Raw genomic sequence first — 19,827 nt, forward strand, 5'->3', positions numbered from 1 at the left:
CCTTGGATTAGAAGCTTGCTAATAGAGGAAATTTTAGGACTGAAAGTATGACAAATCGATGAAAATGGAAAGCCAGAGAGTTCTGTGCCAAGAACAAGTGTTGGGTGGACTGCATGATGAGATAGAGAAACCTGCGGGTGGAAGATGAGTCTTAAACATTCTCTTGCTTTGAGACCTCAAGCACGAGTGAATGAATACACAGTATTACAGAAGATAAAAATCGTTCAAAATACCATATATTTGGGAGAACTGTGATTGGTTTTAAAGTAATGTCTTGCAAGGGTTGGACACTGTCCCTTTGTGATAATGCAGGTCTGCTGACAGTCACTGAGCAGCCATCTCACAAGTGATAGCATCTGAAACAAAAACTACAGAATATACTGCTTTGGGGTGGTGTGCTGCAGCCACCTTCTTGGTCTTGCAACAAAAGTAGCCTAGGCAGTGTCTGAAAACACAGGTAAAGAGCTCATTGCTGGGTGCTAGATATTTTGGAAGTTCCCCGGGCCTCCAAGCAAGACAAGCTGATGGGATCGCACATGGCATGCTCCAGGTGGTCTAGAATACACAGAAATGCATCAATAATTGTTAAACAAACCAAAACACTGATAGAAGGCAACACACATTCCACACCTGGGAAATTCAAGAATGGAGAAGAAGAAAGAATCAGGAAGTCACTGCACCCTGGATTTTTTTCCCTTAAATTTGTATGGGGAGTTAATTATTTATATGTTAGGGAATATCAGATATCAGCTGAAGGATTTCTTTCTCCCCGGCCCTATGGGTAGGTTGCTTCGTGGCTATCCTTGAGAAATTTGCTGTTGTTATCCAAAGCATCCTGTTGCACCCTTTGGTTCCTAGACAGACAAGGCAGCTGAACTTGGGGAAATGCAGCCATGGTAGGGCATGTTCTGCCACTGAAGCATATATGTGGAATATTAACCTGAAAGAAATTTACGGAATTACATACAGCCCTATTATAAGTTAGGACCACGTATTAAACCAGTGCATGCTCTTCTGCCTTTCTGCTGTTAAATCTAAATTACAACAGAGGGAAAAGTCAGTGGAAACTAATTGTATGGCTAATTAAAACAGTTTGAAAGGAAGCAATTGTGAGAAGAGAAATTGCATTATAGGCAAGAGGAGAGGATGGTAAATGTTTAAATATGCAGCTTTCAAATGTCAGTTTTCCTCAGAGAATGCCCCCCATATGAGAAGTCTGCTATTCAGCTGCGTTCAACCTGTAGGGCAGAAAGTTTTGTACAGGAAAGGTAGAGGCTGGAGGCAGTAATGACAACCAGTGCGAGAGTCTTGGGATTGAAAACAGATTTTTAAGGTTTATTTTTCATTTTCGTCACAAGTTCCATAAAATGCTTAAAGGGAATTTGAAAAAAATTGGAGTGCTTTCTTCCAAAGACAATGAAGGCAGAAGCAACTGAGAAGAGCAGAAAGCTTTCAAAGCGCTAAACGGAGGACACAATGAAACCCAGTGAAACTTTGGAAAAGCTAGTCAGAAAATAATGGAGAGAAACAAGAGAGAGAAGTCATTTCAGTGGGATAAGTGGCCCCACTTAAAAGGCACCTTGGTATTAAGTTCTTTAAAATTTACAGTAAAGGGTGATAGTAAAGACCCATGTAGGTGTTCAGGTTCCTTTTTCACTGGTGCAGTCTATTAAAAATACATGTTGATGGTTGGTCACAGTTGCTTTGACATACTTTGTATTTTAATGTTCATTAATTTATTGTTGGGTTTTTTTTTTTACTGTGAAAGCAGAAACAAAGAAGTGGAAAGCTTCTGCCTCTTTGGTATGCCTATATTCCTTGCTGATTTTTTTCCCCTGCAAGTCTTATACAAATTCTTGTTCATCTGCTTTAGTGCTTTTATTACTCCTGATGTACTTATTGCTGGATAACACACATAACCCTTAGGCATACATTAACTTGTCTTCAGCTTTCCCTGGTTCCCTTTCCTGCCAGTTCTTCTGTTACTTTAAATATTTATTTAATCTGTCCCACTCTCTTATAAGCCGACAATGCCATATGTGGAGACATCCCCACTTTTTGCGTCATATTAAACCCAGTATCCTGTACATATACTTCTTAGTCTTTCCCTTACATTAATTATAACCAAGTAAAGAACTGTGGTGTGTAGGTTCCCCATCTGTCTTACTAGCATTTCATCTGAGCTCATTTACATCCATATTGCTGTATTTATTTGTTATTGCATTGCCAAGACTATTTTTTTTTTAAGTATAAATTCCTAGCATTCTAAGTCGAGGTAAGAAATCTCTTCATTTATTACCTAGCACTTGTGTATTGAAGCTCCTGTGTAAGTGGACAGTGGTATGAATTTCTTGCGATGTATGTTGTCTGCCAGCATTGTGCTGGACAAGTGCCTTCCGTTTTGGTTTTTCTGTAACCCCTGTCCTATTACTGCTCTGTGAGCCGTGTTAGCTGTGGCTAATACAGATACCCAATTTCTTATCTCTATCTTTTTCTAAAGGTAAACCTTCCCCAATAAAACTGTTCATGAGGATCTAGAGAGCAAAGGCTTCATGTGCTTTGTCTTCTGTGAAAGCTTATACCAAATACTTCAGTTGTGTTGAAGGGATTCTTCCTGTTAGGGAAACAGTGCTTAGGGAAAATCTTGCAAAATTTCCATGACTTGAATTAATGGAGCTCTAATAATGTGGACAATCGCATACCATGCACTTCGTAACAGGTGGAGTTTAAAACTAACTTGCAGTATTGCTTTAAAAAAACAGTCTCAGCATCTCATAGCTGAAGTACTTCTTGTCTTCTCATGGAACTTGAAATTTAATTTTTAATATTAAAATGCCACAAAAATGTCACTGGTGTAGTAGTAAAAATAGATTTTGCACATTTTCTGAAATGTGGAGTGTGAGACATAAGTGAGATAGAATTTCCGTGAGCAGGAAAAGAAATATTTTTCTCAGTAGAGGATTGAGTACAGAACAGAGAGGTCAATTTTAAAACCTTTCATTTTGTGTGATTACAGCCATGCTGCAAATGCCATTTCACTATAAGGGAGGACTTTAAATCATACCTTATTTCTTGATTTGTGCTGCAGGTCAGATTAACTAAAACGGTTATTGTGTCACCCTAGAGATTCCAGCTTGCTGCAAGACCAGACTTTAAACCCTATTTTTATTATTAAAAAGGCCAGCAGCAACAAAGACTATTTTACAAGTTCTGAGACGTTTTCATAGCAATTTGATCTTTATACACAAGTTTTTAAAACTCTTTGTACTGCAATTCTTAGCATATGTAAAAATAAGAAAGGGGGGAGAAGGAGCATGAACATTCATTTGCTTCTTGCCTGGAGACTCTCCCCTCTCAATGCCCATCTTGAGGAATGAATTTTGAACGGAATCTCTGTTGGACTCCTGTGTTGTGGTGGAATAGCAGCATCTTTCAGCAGATCCAAGTAGGTTGGATTGAGGAGAAACCTGGTAGTTTGTGGGTCTAATGTGTGGTGCAAGTTCCCCTTGCTCCTCCTGAGTTGCCATTACACACTTATACCTTCAAGGAAAAAGAAAAATCATCTAGTTTCAAGATACAAACCTGGGTATGACAGTTTCTATTTATATTCTATTTTAGTCAGAGACACCAGTATGAATAAAACTGGCCCCTGGAAGGGAAACAATACTAGATGCAGCTTCTCTATGTTATATTTTAATAAAGTATATATACTACTTTTACTGTCCTTCACTTGCTGCAGTGCTCTTTCTGCCCTAATGTGTGTGCTACAAAACTGTTAAAGACAGATTTGACTCTACATAGTTGCCTCTTGCTCTTTCCTAAACTCGTTTAGGAAAATCTGGCAGTATTTAGCCAGCCAGTATCCTCAGATATCCCTTGACATTATCTGCTTGTCTTCTCCTGATCCTGTGCTTTTAACTGCTCACACAATGTTTGGACATTTAATCTCACCCTATTTAATGGAACAAAACTTGAGGAAAAAAAATGATTTTTGCTGGCTTCAGCAGGGTAATTTGGATGTCTGCCCATATTGCTTAATGGGGATCTGTTGAGTCCATTATGGAGATTGAGTGTTTAAATTCATTTGTCTTAATTAGGTTCTCAGAAAAATCCCCGAGATGCCTAGAATGCAAGAAGACTATGATTTCTTTTTTCCTTTTGCTCCAAAACCATGGTGAGATTCTGCCTGATTTGAAAAATCCTCTGACTGTTTGCAAGGTTGAAAATGTACTGAGGGGAGTAGATGATGACATGCATTTCCAGCCTTGTCTTGGGAACTGCATTGTCAAAGGTGCACCAGTTCCGTTTCTGGAAAACTCATCTTTTCCTTACAGTTCAGGAAGTGTCATCCTGTCTTGTTATCTGCCCTCAGTCCCCTGTACCTTGTGCTGATTGCCAGCCCAAAGGCCCTTGGTATTATCATGAAATCAAAATGGTTTGGGTTGTAAGGGAACTTAAAGATCATCCAGTTTCAGGACACCTTCCGCTAGTCCAGGTTGCTCAAAGCACTATCCAGCCTGGCCTTGAACACTGCCAGCCACAGCCTCTCTGGGCAACCTGTGCCAGTGCATCACCACCCTCCTAGTGAAGAATTTCTTCCTAATACCTAATGTAAATCTTCCATCTTTCAGTTTAAAGCCATTTCCCTTTGTTTTGGCACAACCTGCCCTTGTAAAAAGTCCCTTGTCCTTAGTCTTTACCATGGCTGCCCATGAACATCGGCTGCAAAAAAGATGATGGGGTCTTCTTTCAGTGCTCTTCAGGCCAGTGACCAAATATTTAGCAGCTACTCATTTTTGACATATTTAACTGCACCGAGCTGGTTTTATGTGTTTCGTAGGGTTGACGGAGAGGGGAGATATGTTTTCTAATGACTCCCAGGGATGGAAGCATAAGGTTAGGCTAATAAAGGTTTCTGTTTTGTTTTCTTGTTTTAAGTTAAATGGTTTTAAAAGTCCTCTTCATTTTAAGTGTAATGATTCTTAAAAAGTAAAGCAAATAATCTTCCCCCTTCTGCCTTTGTTAGCCACTGTAGCCTTTTGGATATTTGCCCCAGAGGAATGCCATGTGTATGGCATGTTGTAACGCCTCTTCTCTTGGCAAGGAAACTGTGGTGTACATGCAACTACTGTGACAACTGAACTACATTGCTAGTAGGAAGGTGTACTTCTACAGGGATGCTCCATAGTTGCCTGTAAGCAGGGGCGGCTGCAGGTGTTGGAGGCCTGGGCAGCTGGGGCTGGAAGTCAGCACATGCCTCTGCTAAAGAATCTTGGTGTTTTATTGTTCCAGATCAACCCAAGGGATAATGAAGATGTCACATGAAAATAGTTCCTAAGCCTCAGTGTTTCACACAGTTTGTGAAGTTTTGGGTTACTACTTTGGATGTAATCTGATTTTCCCCTGTCCCTGATTGTTTGCAGAGTCTTCCTGACTTGCATTTTATGCAAGTAGGCTGGCTGTAGGTAGCCTCAGACAATTGCAGAACGCTGGAAGTTCCCAAGTTTTAACGGACATAAAACCTTACAGCCTCTAAAATATTATTGAAAGCAATACTATATGCTTTGAAACAAAGCCAAACAAAGCCAAACAAACCCCCACTCAGAATGGAATTAAATCTGGTAAATAAAGTTATAAGTGATTTCACTGCACACAAAAGTAAGAATAGGTTGTCTGGTAAGTGAATGATGGTATCTAGCCCTGAAAAAGTGCTACTGCATTTCTGTAAGTAAAAGCCTACATAGTGTGATCAAAGCTGACTGCAAACAGTGTTGTTTTCATAACTGAAACATGAGCATGGGCTAGGGAGCTGCTCTAGTTGTATATCAGATCACGTAAGGGTTAGCATCAAACCCAGAAGTTTCTGTTTAAGGAAAACCTCAACCAAAGTAAGCAGAAAAGCTTTGTTCTCTACAGAGAAGAGAGTGTTGCCTTCCACCCATGCTCCAAGCCGGACAGCTAGCAGATCTGAAAGCAGTGTGGTTGCATTATTAAGATGGCCAATCCAAGCTACTAAATCTGTTAGCAGACTTGACTAGTTTGAGCTGTAAGGCAGCTGGTATCCATAATTATCAAATAGAATGAAGGAGTATGTACCTGGAATTCAGACATAAAACATTTTTTTCCTTAATCCTCTTGACTATGGGGTTTTCTCCCATCTGAAGTTTACCTGAGGGGTTGTTTCCTAAGGATTTTTGTGTGTTGAACAGCTTTTGGAGATGAGTGAGAATAGATGCATGCAGTGTATCTCTAACTTGCTTCAGGTATGCCTAAACACACAAATGTGTTCTGAGAAAAGAGAAAAAGGTGAACTGACAGCATCTTGTTCACTTGATTATAAGATGCTACACAATAGTAACATTGGGTGCTGGGTTCAGGTAATACAGCATGAAGAAATTGAGTGTCTTGCTCGTGCAGTCGTGAATTGAGATTTTGAATTAAGAATATGCCCAGTTCAAAGAACTCGGTAACTTCAAATTTCAATACTGATCTGGCCTCAAACCAGTTCTGATCAATGTTTTCTATTAATCAGAAATGGCAAAGCTTATGAGCTGAGGAACCAGCAGCAAGGCTCCTGTTAAGGCCACGTTGATACCACAATGCAGACTCCATGAAAAGAGTTACTTACCCAGTGCTACCTACAGGGTCGTTAGCATTTCAAGGCTCTGAGCATGACTGAGTACTGGAATTTGTCAAAACTGTCTGGAAAGACAGGAGAAGATCCTGTGAAATACATTCCTTCAGTAGGGACTGCAGAGCTGTCTGAAGTTGCCATAAAGAAAACAAGACCTTTACAATACTGTGTGTCATAATTAATGTAGGTGTTTTCTTTTTAAATTAGATGCAACAGTTGGAGTTAGCACAAATACAACAAAGAGAAGCCAACCTCACAGCTTTGGCAGCCATTGGATCAAGGAAGAAAAGACCACTGGATTCAGCAAACGTTGCATCTGGGCTGGAGGTACGTAGATGGCTTACAATTACTTGCATGGCGTTGAATCTTCATACTGAATTATTTTTATCTTTCCTTGTAGGAAGAAGTGAGGATTCGCTTACACAAAATGGCTGGTTACATACTATAAGAAAACTAGTCTCTGTGTTAGATACTTGAAAGGATTGTTTCTGGTAAATTTGATGGGGATGTTTACTTGTGTGTACAGGAATAACTGTGGATGAGAGCACTGTGTAAAGGACTGAATGAAATGATGGCTCAGAGAAACTTCCATCTGCATTGGAGGGTAACAAAGCTGTGGTGATCTTTCACAGCAGCTAGTTGTCATGGCCCCTCATTTTGCTCACGATGGCTGTTTTGGATGGCTTTTGAAATGGCTCTTGCTTTCACATTTGGCTGTGGACTTTCTTCCACGCATAGTGCATAGGCATTCTTTTCAAGTGAACTGTGAGTTCACATTGGCTAGATCCCCCCACCAACCAATAAATAAATAAAGCTAGGCCATTCAGTTCCTGCAGTAAGACAGATTATCTTTTCTGGCTCATGCTGCTTTTTAAAAGTGCCTTGAAGGTGCTTTTAACAAATCTTTGTCTGAACAAATCTCTCAATGTTGTGTTGGAGATTAAGTTTCTGGGACCCGGGAAACCTGTGGGACTGTAGAAGTTCTTTCCAAGGAGACTGACAGCCTACTTCTGTTAAGAGGCCATAATCTTGGCTGGAGACAGAAGTGTATTGCAGGCTGCCATTCAAGTGTTGTTGCCAGTTTTGCTCCTTTTTCTCATAAAGCCTTAATATTGCTCAAGTGGATGGCTGATTGGCGGCTGACCCAAGCACAGTGAGCAGAAGCCTGGAAAGTAACTCTCATGTGGAGGAAGTGGTAGTAAAGCTGTCCTTTTTGATAAACCTTACGTCTTTTTCATTAAGTCTTTTTCATTGTTGTGGCTTAGGAAGCTAAAATAGATGCTAGGATTGAAAACACTCCAGTGTTTTTGCATACTGTAGTCTGGAGGGACCTTGTATGAAGCTCAGTTATTTGCAGTGTAACTGAGACAATGGTGGCATCTGTCCTGTAGGTTTTCCCTCAGCCTTGACTGTGACAAGAGGCCTGTCTAAGGAGCCAAGGCAGACTTGTTTTTCTGATTTTTACTTTTTTTTCCTCACATGGAGACAGAATTAGCTCCTCGAATGCTTAATTTCCTGCAAGTGAAGGAATCTGTACCTAACAAGCTGCAGAAAGCAGCGTTCCCAGCTTTTGAGCAGCTATTTTTCTTTTCTTTGAAGTTTTTTAATGTACTTTCACATCATGCTGAAGGTATAGTTACTTTTTTATAATACCACTGGAAAAACTTGAAAAAATGAGTCTAGCACAAGAATGACTTTCCCCATCCTTTTCTCCTCTTCCCCCGAGCTTCTATCGAGTAACTATTCCTGTTCTTCGTAGTGGTTTTCTATAATTATTGCCGGATTTGTTTCTGAATATTTAACAAGTCTGCCTGTTAGGTACTTTTTAGTTATTTCTCATCGTCTGCGGTGTGTCTGCTTTATTAAAAGCTTCATAAGATTGTGCCAGAATGAGACAGATAACAGTGTTGCTATTAAAAGGTGGTGATCCATTATTTACATTGCCAGTTTAAGAGAACATGGACATAACATGCCTCAAACTGACCATAAGCCTTGGCAGTATTCCATTGTCACAAACTTACCTGCTGTATTTTAAGATGCTTCTCATATAGGTTGCTTTATTAGACTGAATTGTAAGGGCAGTAGGTGGAAGCAATTCTGCCACTGAAACTACTTTTCTCACATGCAATCTTGCATTCTTCCCGTACCTAGTGCTTAGGCTTCCTGCTACCAGAAAGCAATTCTCTGCAGACCTTCTTTTCTTTTTCTGTGAAATTATGCAGGATAGCAAACTTGGGAGGGATGTTTAGATTTAGATGTTTAAGTGTCCAAATATATCTGAGAAGGATTTATAAAGGGCTTAAGACATCTCATGTGGAATAAAGAATGGTTTTGACAAACACTCTAATTCAAGAAGCAGAACATTTGTAATACATTCATGATAACATGGCAAAACATCCTAAGCAGTAAACAACATTCCATTCTTTAAAGATGAAAGGAGGTCTTTGAAACTGAAAGCAAGTACAATATGGCCTTAGGCTGATGCACATTTGGGCATCTTTAAAATCATCTTTTTGGGCAACCTGTCTGAGAATAATTTAAACAGGCAGGATGTACTTTCTCATTTCAAATTGCAAATAGAGACAGCTTTACTCTCAAGTAATCTTAAATGTCAGAACTTTCTGACTGCAATGGCAAGGAGTAAATCTCTGGGTAATACTCCTGTGACCTTTTTTTTTTAAGCCTGATACCTTGGTAGACAGGAATGATGGAAGAAGTTATTCCTGTATACGAGTGATCTTCTGACAGTATTGAATGAAATCACTGGTGCTAACCACATTAAGTTTTTTAACTCAAGACTTCAGCTATCCTTGGATAATGTTCTTTGTACAGTGCTTGTATTTCTTACATCCATATTACAGCAAAGTTGACTCTGTTCAGCCTCTTCTTACTGTTGCCTACTGCAGTAATTAAAGGAAAGGAATTGTTTCAAGCCATTATTGATGTAAAAAGAAGCCCTAAGGTATTTCAGGAGACAGGGAAGAAATAATCAGTTATAGAATGTATTAAAAAAAGTGAAACTCTGTAAGCAAATTTGTTACTTATTTGCCTTTCATTATTCACTACCAAAATGTAATGGGTACTGGAAGAAAGCAGCTTAGCAGACTGTGTTGGTATGGATCTGCTGCCTTCTGTTTCAGTGTGAAGGGCATTTTGTTAGCATACCATGTTTGCTTTCTCCACAGGCAAGTATCTGTTTAATGGGGATGGTTTTTCAGCCCTAGGTATCTGTTTCTCTGCACTGTGCTACCTGACTTTGCATCTTGCCTGGAAAGTCTTTTTTTCTGTGGTAGTTGAGTGCCTGATGCCTGCACGTTCATTTTATCTTGTTACTTGAAATTCTGCTTTCTGTACTTGGTCTTTTAGGGAGACTTGTTATGGATTATTTTAATTTTGGAACTAGCTCATGTGGTGACACAAGCATTTGCTTTACGGCTAGGAGCCTGCTTACCAGAAGCCACATCACTTCATAGTGTGGCAGGTAACAAATAAACAGGTTCTTGCCCCAAGGAGTCTGTCAACTAATTTGGACCTAAAAGCAATATAAAAAGAGTGAGCTCTATCTTGCCATGATTATTGCTTATGTATCCCTAAATGAAGTAGCAGTAGGGACAAATCCATGATGTTCATGGAATGGAAAAATAAGGCTAATGCTCTAGGCCTAATTAAAAAAAGAAAAAGGCATCAGTATAATGGGAGCTCTTTTCTCCTTGTCGGAAACACTGGTTTGGGTAGTTCTGCTTGTTCTTTTCACTGCAACTTAACATTTGAATGGCATTGTTCAGAAAGAGCAATTTGAGAAAGCCCTGGTAGGAAAATCTCTGTATTGTGGAAATGTGTTAATTGCTGCTACTTGTATTCCAGAGGTGGTGATATCTTCATCTCTGTCATTGTGGTCCCTCTGGACACTTTTGGATACAGTGAGGGGGAGAGGCCTTTGGATTTGATTCATGTGCATTTTTGGGTTTGTGTATTTGTTACCCACCTCTTCTCCCTCCCTCCCCCAGTTTGGAGGCGTGTGGTGAACAGTAATAAATTAAAGGGTGGGAAGAACTGAAAAATAACTCATCTTGAGAAGAGAGAACACTTCTAAAACAAATCAGAAAAAAGTAAACTTGAAGCCACAGACTCGTTTTCCCAATTCTGTGTTCTGTCTCATAGTCTTTATTGGTTGGTAACATGCCCCATAATGTTTCCAATGCTGACAAATAGCCAAAGATATTTTTGGATTAAGTTTTATTGCTTTTCTGATGACAAAGCTACTTTGGAAACAGCTTTGTCTCGTTCTCACTGCAACTGTGGAGTCTTAGAAGTTTGAAAACCCTTGCGGATATTTAAAGCTTATTTCTGTGAGAAACAGGTTGCAGTTCTGAGCCCTTAAACTTTCTTTGCTTTTATCCAAAGGTGTTCTGGGTCCAAGGTAGTCTTTGACCTTGAACTGAGAGCTGTATGTTTGTGTGGTGTCATGCAGCAGGGAAGGGAAAAAGCCTATATATGGCTAGGAGACTTGGCTGTTGCTCTTATGGTCAGCTTCTGAAGTCTGTGGTGGGACCATCGTTCTGCTTTATACAGGAAAACTCAGTTGGCTGCCTGTGCTTCTGTGTAATTTTTACATTAACTACTTGGAAGTGGTGCAGTCTGTCTTGCCCTGAAGTGCTGCTGTTGTTGTGTCCTTCACTTGCCTTCTTCCAGGTTGGTCACATTGACTGACTGAGGGGTAAATCTTGGGTTAAATATTCTTTCTTTAGCCTGATCCAGTTTCAAAGGAAATTTCTTCCTCCCAGACACTGTGGCTGTTCTGTCCACTGCCAAGGCTGGCTACTGTTATGAAGTGTGGGTCTTGCCTTGCCCCCTGTAGTCTAGCTCTGCTGTAGAAACTGAAGCTACTGCAAGTAGCTGCTACAGAAGCAAATGGTGCAGCTGACATCCTCAGGTCAGTGCAGAGCCATTCAAGTACTGTCTTTTTGTCAAACTCCTAGCTCTGGTCAACATACTTAAAATAATGTGATACTTCCAGAGTGATCTAACACAGCATTTCACAAATAAGCTTTTATTCTTCTGGGAAGAAGTTTGGCAAGAAATGGGAGAAATGTCTTGTTTACCACACCGGTCATTGTTCCATTTTAAATATTGATTGTGAGTGGAGAAAATAACTCTCCAGATCTCTTCTAGGGCTAGGTCTCTGCCACATCTGATCATTGTTAGTAGAACTTAACTGCCTTGCTTTACAGCTTAGGATGTTGGAATGCATGCTGATTAAATGTATTCTGTATATGGTGCTTGTTTAAGCTTTAGAAATGCTCTTTAGGTTGACCTAGGAAGAATTAAACTTCTGAGCAGCAAGCCCTTTTCTGCAGAATGAAAGAAAACCCCAACTCTTCTTAATGATTGGAGAAGAGAGGTTGTTTTGGGCTTTTTTTTTTTTTCGACTGTGTGACAGTCAAATCACTTTCAGGTTTTTTGGCATTTTCAGAAGGGATGTGTGGTAGTTAAGGGTTATGTGGCTTTACACTCTTAAAAGCAGTAGCTGTAGAAATTACTGCCACTTTTTTGGCCATAAGCTCTTCCGATGAGAGGACCCACTAGCCCAGTTCATCAACTTCAGAATTGTTAAGGATGTGATTGTGTCTAAATGTGAGTTAAATGCAGAAGTTGGTTCTGTAGTGAATCATGACAGGTTTCCTGTTCCCTGTATATCCACAGGGTGCAGAGAGGCTGCTGGCTGGTGCTTGGCAGTGGTATGTGATAGTCTGCTAATATAATTTCTTAAAAGCTGCAGAAAATGAACTTAAAAACAATCACTTCACCCACTGGACCTAGACTGACTTCGGTGTAAGTAGGTGTTCAGAGCCAGGTTACAAAATCTGTTTCTATACTTGAGGGGTTTCTCTCAATTTGTGTCTCTATGACCCATTGGTCTATAGGTCTAAAGCGGTACAGGAGGGCGGTGTTGGTGTGGGGAAGTGGGGGGGGGGGAAGGTTCTTTCCTTATGCTTAACATATGCAGACTCTTGATTTCAGTTTCTGTTTCTTATTCAAGCTATCAGACAATGGAAGAGTCTACAGTGGGGTCATACCTTGGGGAAAGAGGGGAGCTGAAAGTGTTGCTGCAATTATAAAATATGTCTTCAGCATCTTAATATCTGCTGCAAGATAAGCACATAGAAATTTGCTTATCTAAGTACAAAGTACAAGCCTGTCAGCTAGAGAGTTTCAGTTTCAGTGCTGATTTTCCTGGCTGCTGTCAGTCTAGGCCGTACAACTGATGTGAATTTTTCCCCGTGTAAATAGGCAAAAATATTCTCGTCTGCCATTCACACACACCAGAAATACAGTTCATTGGCCCATATTGTGCCTTCTCTGTACTACGGATGAACTTAATTCTTCTTATGTGTGAAAGATATCTGCAATTTAAATGACTAATTGCATTGTAGCTTTAGGCTGAACATATTGGTAACGTGCAAATGTTGATGACATGTGAAGGGTCAAGAGATTTATAATTTAGTTGACAATACATTGCTTAAAATGAAGTGGCAAAGAGCCAGAAAATTTCAGCTTAATAATTGTCTATTAACTAACATGACATATTTGTATAGTATTCATTACCTCCAGGTACAGATTAAGCATCTGATGTACCCATACAAAGTGACATGCGTACATGAATCTTGGGCATAATAGTGAATAAACTGACATTACATTCACAGTAATTTGTTTCAATATGTAAAACATGTTGTTGCCTACTTTTGAAAGGACTTGTAGGAATGTTGCAATGAAATTGCAGAAAAAATGTGTAGTTGAATAGAGTTCTCTATTACATAGATCTGACAGCTTCACGCTGCAGATAACATCATAAATATACATGTTTGTTTTCAGCTCTGTGAGAAGCAGCCTGGAAAAAGATCTAAAGCCTTTCAGTCATTGGATTGATCTACCCTAATGGTCTATAAGGTTAAAAAAACCCCAGCTCTCCCAAATCCCAACCACTTAACCAACTTTATTTTTTAAAAAAGAATCATGTAAATACTGAGTAATGTGGTATTTCGTATTGTGAATGTGAGAGTTTTTCTGTTAGGCTAAGGTTTGTTAGAAAAGGGAGCATCAGTAAGTTGGCTTGTAACCAAAGTATTACCAACTTCTTTCACTTTGTTTTCTCAGGCTTTAATTAGGCACTTATTTGTAGAGCAAAACTGTCACAGTTCTGACAGGGTCTCTTTGTTCCCCCTTGCTGCTGAGGGCGACCCAGGAAAGTGTTTTTGTGCTCCACAATGTGTTAATGTCTTTTCAACCTTTTTGCCTCCTGTGAGACACGAATGTGTCCTGTGTTTTACAGCTGAGAAACTGCCACACAGGGTACACTAGACACCACCAAACTCAGTGTGACCGCAGGTGACAGATCTGGGGGTTGAACCTGGATGCTTTTGGCTCTGACTTGCTAGGTGCTCTTACCACCTTCTGACAATGTCTCTCTGCATGCAGCTTACAGTGTTTGGAGATGTCATTAAAAAATCTAGTGACTTTGCTTCCTTCTGCTGGTGGTGTTCTTTATAATGTGCAGCAGAGCTGCAATGGCAGTTCTGTCTCTTAGGATCTTAACTCTGGGACTGGGATAGGTTTGAGCCACACCAGAAGCTGAAATGAGAACTCTTGTCTTGACTTTTGACTGAACACTTTGCTCCCTTAAAGTGCCCCCCCCTCCCAAGAGTTTAAAGTTTTGCAATTGATTGGTGTGAAGCCATTGAATTTGAGAAGGGAGCCAGGAACAGCTCACTGAGCCTCACCTGAACTTGATGGGAGGGAAGTTTTCTGCTGACCCCTCTGAACTTTGTTTCAGGGCCTGCAGAATAGCTCTGTGCAACTCTGATATCCATGCCGATGTTTGTGATACAGACTTGTAGGTCACAAACTCCAGGTACCTCGGAGACTAGGAATAAGGTGGTGATGGCAGCTCAGGTAAATTAAGAGCCTTGGTGCAAGCTGTGCCTCTTTATCAACTTTGCTCTTGCCTTTTTGGAGAGTTGGTATTTAATTCTCAGTCCAGCCACTGGAGAGAGCTCTAGAGATCTTAAAACAGGTTTCAAGAGCAACCTCTCAACAAAACTAGCTGCACAACAGGCATGGGTCTGCAACAGGAGTGCCACATTATATTCTGCTGCCCAGATCAGTGAGAGCAACTGATCTCTATCAGCTGTGTATAAAAGGCTCTAAGGATGAAGAAAGGGCAGCAACACATTGCTTTGGCAAAGTAGCTCATTTGGCTTGACTCTCAGGATAAGGCCAAAAGCAGGACTGCTACTATTGTGGCCTCCTGGGGCTGTTTTTAAGCCAGCTGGTGTTCTTGTTGCTGTGAAGGGTGGTTTCCAGTGCCATTGCCACAGCACCTTACCTGGCGTATGAACAGGGTCTATCAGCTGTTGGTACCCAAGTTGACTGGTTGTATCTGTGCTGGTAGTTGCCTTTTCTGGGCTGCATGTCTCTGTCATTTCTCTTTCAGAAGGGAAGCGGGGTGCTGGGGGTTCAGCGGAAGTCAGGAACTTCAGGATATGGCTGACTTCAGTTGCTAGCTAAGGCACTAATAATTAGATGTTGCGGAAGGGGGATTGCAGGCTGGTGGCAGCACCCTTTGCTAACATTGGATCTACAGGGATACGCTTTATATTCACTTACCTTTGTACTTGTCTGTAGCCTGGTTGAAAAGTAGCACTTGTCACTTCCCCTCAGAAGAGGCTGTCTTGGGGTAGGCTGAAGACTTTTGCAGGTAAGAATCCCCCAGTACAGCAAGATGCAAGAAGCAGTTGCTACCCAACTGGAAGGAACATAATAGAGATGTCTGGGAGCAGGGAGCGGACCGGTTTTCAAAACAGAGTATTTAAGGTCTCAGAAGCAGTGTGAGGGAGCTTCTGTGCAGGAAGGGGTATATGAGATGTAAGGGAGAGGCCTCCTGGCTGTTGCCTAGGGCCAGACAAGATCAACCTTTTGCCCAACAGGAACTTTTGGTTCTCTAAATGTTTTATGACAGAAAGTTAGTCCTCCTCACCCTCCACTGCTTGGTTCAAAACCAAACCATGAAAGACCAATGTTTTGATGCAGCTGTGGAGGACAGTAGCTAAATGGAGTTAGTGCTTATCTCCCTTTAAACTTAGAGTGAGTCCCCCAACACAGTCCCAGGTCTGGAATGACCTAGGCTGTCTGTTGGCTTCTTTAATTTTAAACCTTTAGAGGCTTTGAGAGAAGGACCTTTTCTTTTAACTCTGGTGTGGCAGCAGCTGTTGATTGCTTTAAATGTATTCAGTAACTATTCAAAGAGTGCCTGGCCTCTGTAATGCTCTACTCAGTAGCTCTGATAAACTGGTATGATGCTACATGGAACTTAAAAGTATGAACTGTCTGGTTTAGCAAACAGGATGCCAGGACAAGCTTTGGATGTGTTATTACAGTGTAACATCACTTTACATCTCTGCACTGGGCACGATGGGTAAGAATTTAAGAATAAACAAATCCATAACTCTGTCTCAAATGCAGGCAGCTTGGCACTTCTGCCCTATTGTAGCATCTCACAGCTCCCAACAGCATCCAAAGCAGGCTGTGGGATTTGTGCTGCCTGCCTCCTTTTTGTAAGGCAGTGAACAGGATTGAGGTGGCTTTGTTTGGTGTCCCTTTAAAGGTAAGACTTCTAGTCTAATAACTGTTTAGAGAGAAAATACTTTCACCTCAATAAAGTTCTTTGAATTATAAAGGACATTGCTGTTGGGTTACTGAAAACCCTTGGGGTTTGTTTCATTTATAACATTGCCTCGGGCCTTCTGCTGCATCCTGTTGGATTGACCTCCTTTTCAACCCGTGCTGGCAGCTGCATTGCAGAGTTGTCTTTTCCCTGGATCCTTCAGGGTTGTCATATGACAAACTTGAACTGTGACCCTTTTGTGTCTTACCAGGCCAGCAGTGCCCTCTCTGTGTGATGTGGCCAGCAGTCTTCCCCACGCACACATTTGTTCCAAGCCATTTAACAAACTGAAAGTTTCAAATGATGGCGTTTCATAGTGTTTAATAGTATCGACTGTAAAGCAAATGAAATGGTGCTGAATACCCTGCATGCTGCTAGTAAGAAATACAGCTTCCATTTCTGCAATATGCCCTGGGTTTTCTGTGGTTAGTGTGTGCTCTCTGGTGAATCTCTTTTATCTTTTAAATAAATTTCAATGCTTCCCACCAAACAACAGTGGCATTCACTGCTACAGATAGTCCAGCACTGGTATTTGTTTCTAGTATATGGGAGGTTTAACCAGATTTCTCTAAGCAAAGTGGGCAAAGTCATTTTGCAGAAGTCTTGCAGAGAGTGTTAGGGTAAGAACTGATATAGTTAACACAGCATCCAAGCAACACCATCTCCAAGTGGTGTTGATGCTGGCAGGCATTGCCTTCCTGAAGTTACAGAGACTGAGCACTCGTATTTGTACAAATTGCATTCATTACCAAGAACCCTCCAGTAGTGATAAGAGACTGGCTGTGTAGCATAGATTGGCTCCAAGATAAGTAGCCAGTCTATTGTGCAGCTCATGGTAATCTTCCTCCTCCCTGCCCCTAATAATAAATCTTGGGGCATTTTGGAATGCGTGGGGGTTGCTCATTCCAGTAGCCTGAATGTATAACTACTCAACATCATCATCTCCTACCAATTGTGCTTTCATAACCAAGCGAGGCAGCCGACTGAGATGGATAGACTCAGATACAGTGTTCTGAACATGCAGATGCTTTGACTGTGTGTATTTGTTGCTTCCTTAAAGGACAATTCAGAGGTGATGGCCAGGGTAAGAGTTTCTTCTGTCTGTGTTCCAAGGCTAGAGCCCACTCACAGTGATGGTCTTCTTCAAGAAGAGATACAAACATCTGGCTTAGGGGTCTTGTGGCAGTAACAGCTGTGCATAGGAACTGCGGTAGTACCTCCTTCATAGTTAGTTTGTTCTTTCTCAGTGCAAGTGTCTTGTGTTATATGACTTCAGTGAAATGGCAGTTATTCACCTTACCATAACAGTATAGTTTTAAAGAAAGATTTGTCTAAAGAAAGAATTTTTCTGGCTGCTTTGACTGAAATAAAGCAGCAATCGGCAAGTGCTTGCTTTGTCTTTTAAACTACCTAATGTGCAAGGACTGGGTTTCAACATGTAAAGCTGAACATCAGCCGGCTAGGTTTATGCAAGCAGGCAGTATAATCCAACAAGTTCAGTTAAAAACATGTATTTACATGGAATTCTAATAATTTTTTCTCTGTCTCTCCCCCATTTAGGGTTTGAATGGCAATGGAGTTGCTCCTGGATCATCAGGTTTTAGCCTTACGAAACAGCTGCTCTGTCCAAGAATAACCCGTGTCTGTCTCAGGGACTTGATATTCTGCATGGAACAAGAGAGGGAGATGAAGCATTCTCTAACCTTGTACCGCGCTCTTCTGAAGTGATTTGAATTTTACATTTCACCTTGCTGTCTACTGCCAAAGAAAACACTGAAGCATTGTTGCACTGTCTTGAAATTCCAATTTCTGGAAAATGATCCGTTGTAAGGATAACTCTTGTTTACAGATAAACATTTTTATTAAATGCCTAACCTAGCACCTGTAGGGGTTTTAATAATACTTGGCTTAAACCAGTCTCTAAACCAGTGAAAACACTGAGCTGCACACACAAGCACTTGACTACTACCTGCTTGCATTTAACTGTCATGCAGGGTCTGAGGGCTTGATACATGTCCCCAGCTCATGTCTGTCGCTTTCTTATGTACTCCAGAGTTTGCCACATCTGTTCTACATGTAGTGCCTTCTTTGAATCCAACTTTATTTAGGGCAACAAGTAACACTTTAAATGCACTGCACAGCATGGCAACTGTAATCGTGAACCGGCAGTCAGTCAATATGCTAATGTATTGCCTATCAGGCTCAGCGTCTCCTTAACTTTTCTGGGTTTATAATTACTACTCGATGCTCATTTGTGAAAAGCAAAGTAACAAGCAAAAGGAGTGAGGGGTGTTTTCTCCCCATCGCCTTGCCTCAACTGCCCTCCCCCTTTCCTCTGAGAAAGTGACTTGGGAAGGTGAACAAATTGGTGGTTCTTGTGATTAAAGTACATTAGACAGTGTAGTTAGGACATATATTGGGGAAAATCTGGAGTTAATAGACTTGAATACAAGGAGTGAAAGACCCTAAAAAGGAAGGGTAAACAGAAGAAACAGTTTATCTTTCTGTAGCATTCAACTTGAGCATAGATGTAGAAAGAAATTAACAAAAGCAACCTTTACTGACTACAAAAAGGGGAAAGCTTGAGGTGCATTGTAACTTTGCAGCTGGAGACTCTCTTAAGGAGAAAAACAATGTTTCCAAAGCACCGGATTCACTGCTTTGTTGAGAATACTGATTTAATACCTTAATGTGCTGCAACAGGGAAAATTACCAAATCGAAAGTATTTAGGCAGTTGGTTTCCATTCAGTGAGAAGGAGGAGGACTCCGAATTATAAAGACTGCTAGGATAGATACAGATATTTTGTACTTGCTTGGCTTGTGGTGGAAGGAATACCCTCAGGGTCACTCTTCTCCCCAGCCTCCAAACTTTTTGCCTCCCATGACACAGTGCTGTATAGCGTGGCTGTTTCCCAGGATCAGTGGGAAAGGCACTGACTGTATTGAATGGCTTCCTGCTGAAACTGTTTTCTTTCAAGAAATGAGCTTCCTCTATGGTTACTTGGCATGCTACTTCAAAACTTGAAGCAATGATTCAAACACCTTCCTCTTTCAGAACCACTGCAGATAGTTACCAAATTCATGAAGTTTTGAATCTGTTATGGGTTTTTTTTGTTGGAACAGTAGTAAAGAAATCTAGTAAATGAATGCTGTAAATTATTTATATATGTATATATAGCATATATATATATATATAAAAGAGCAGTACTTTGAGTAAGCTATAGTTTGCAAGATATTGATGGCATCAGGCAAAATTGTTTTGTATAATTAAATGCTTAGCTTTACTTTTTATGTAAAGTGCAGCATTTTCCATATTTGTGTACTATATCTTATTGAGCAGATGTTTAAAATTATTTTAAATACTGCATCAAAGCAATTATTTTATTAAAAATAATAAATCAGTATCTTTGTTTCCTAACATGAGAAATTCAGCATCTGAAGCACTCACCACCATGACTAATGGCGTGGCTC

At 40.6% G+C, this 19,827-nt stretch overlaps 1 protein-coding gene across 2 annotated transcripts in view; it reads left to right on the top strand.

Annotated features, from left to right (window-relative positions):
- TAF4B (TATA-box binding protein associated factor 4b) overlaps positions 1–18,236 on the top strand; it is a 70,635-nt gene extending 52,399 nt beyond the window's left edge. For both annotated transcript variants that reach the window (XM_065668158.1, XM_065668159.1), the window contains exons 14-15: positions 6,842–6,961; positions 17,916–18,236. In XM_065668158.1, the coding sequence (XP_065524230.1) occupies positions 6,842–6,961; positions 17,916–18,083 (288 nt within the window). In that variant the 3' untranslated portion in view covers positions 18,084–18,236. The remainder of the gene's footprint in view (positions 1–6,841; positions 6,962–17,915) is intronic.
- Positions 18,237–19,827: the final 1,591 nt, after the last annotated feature.

The sequence above is a fragment of the Lathamus discolor genome, chromosome 2, assembly GCF_037157495.1.
Source record: "Lathamus discolor isolate bLatDis1 chromosome 2, bLatDis1.hap1, whole genome shotgun sequence".
Classification (NCBI taxonomy): Eukaryota; Metazoa; Chordata; class Aves; order Psittaciformes; family Psittacidae; genus Lathamus; species Lathamus discolor.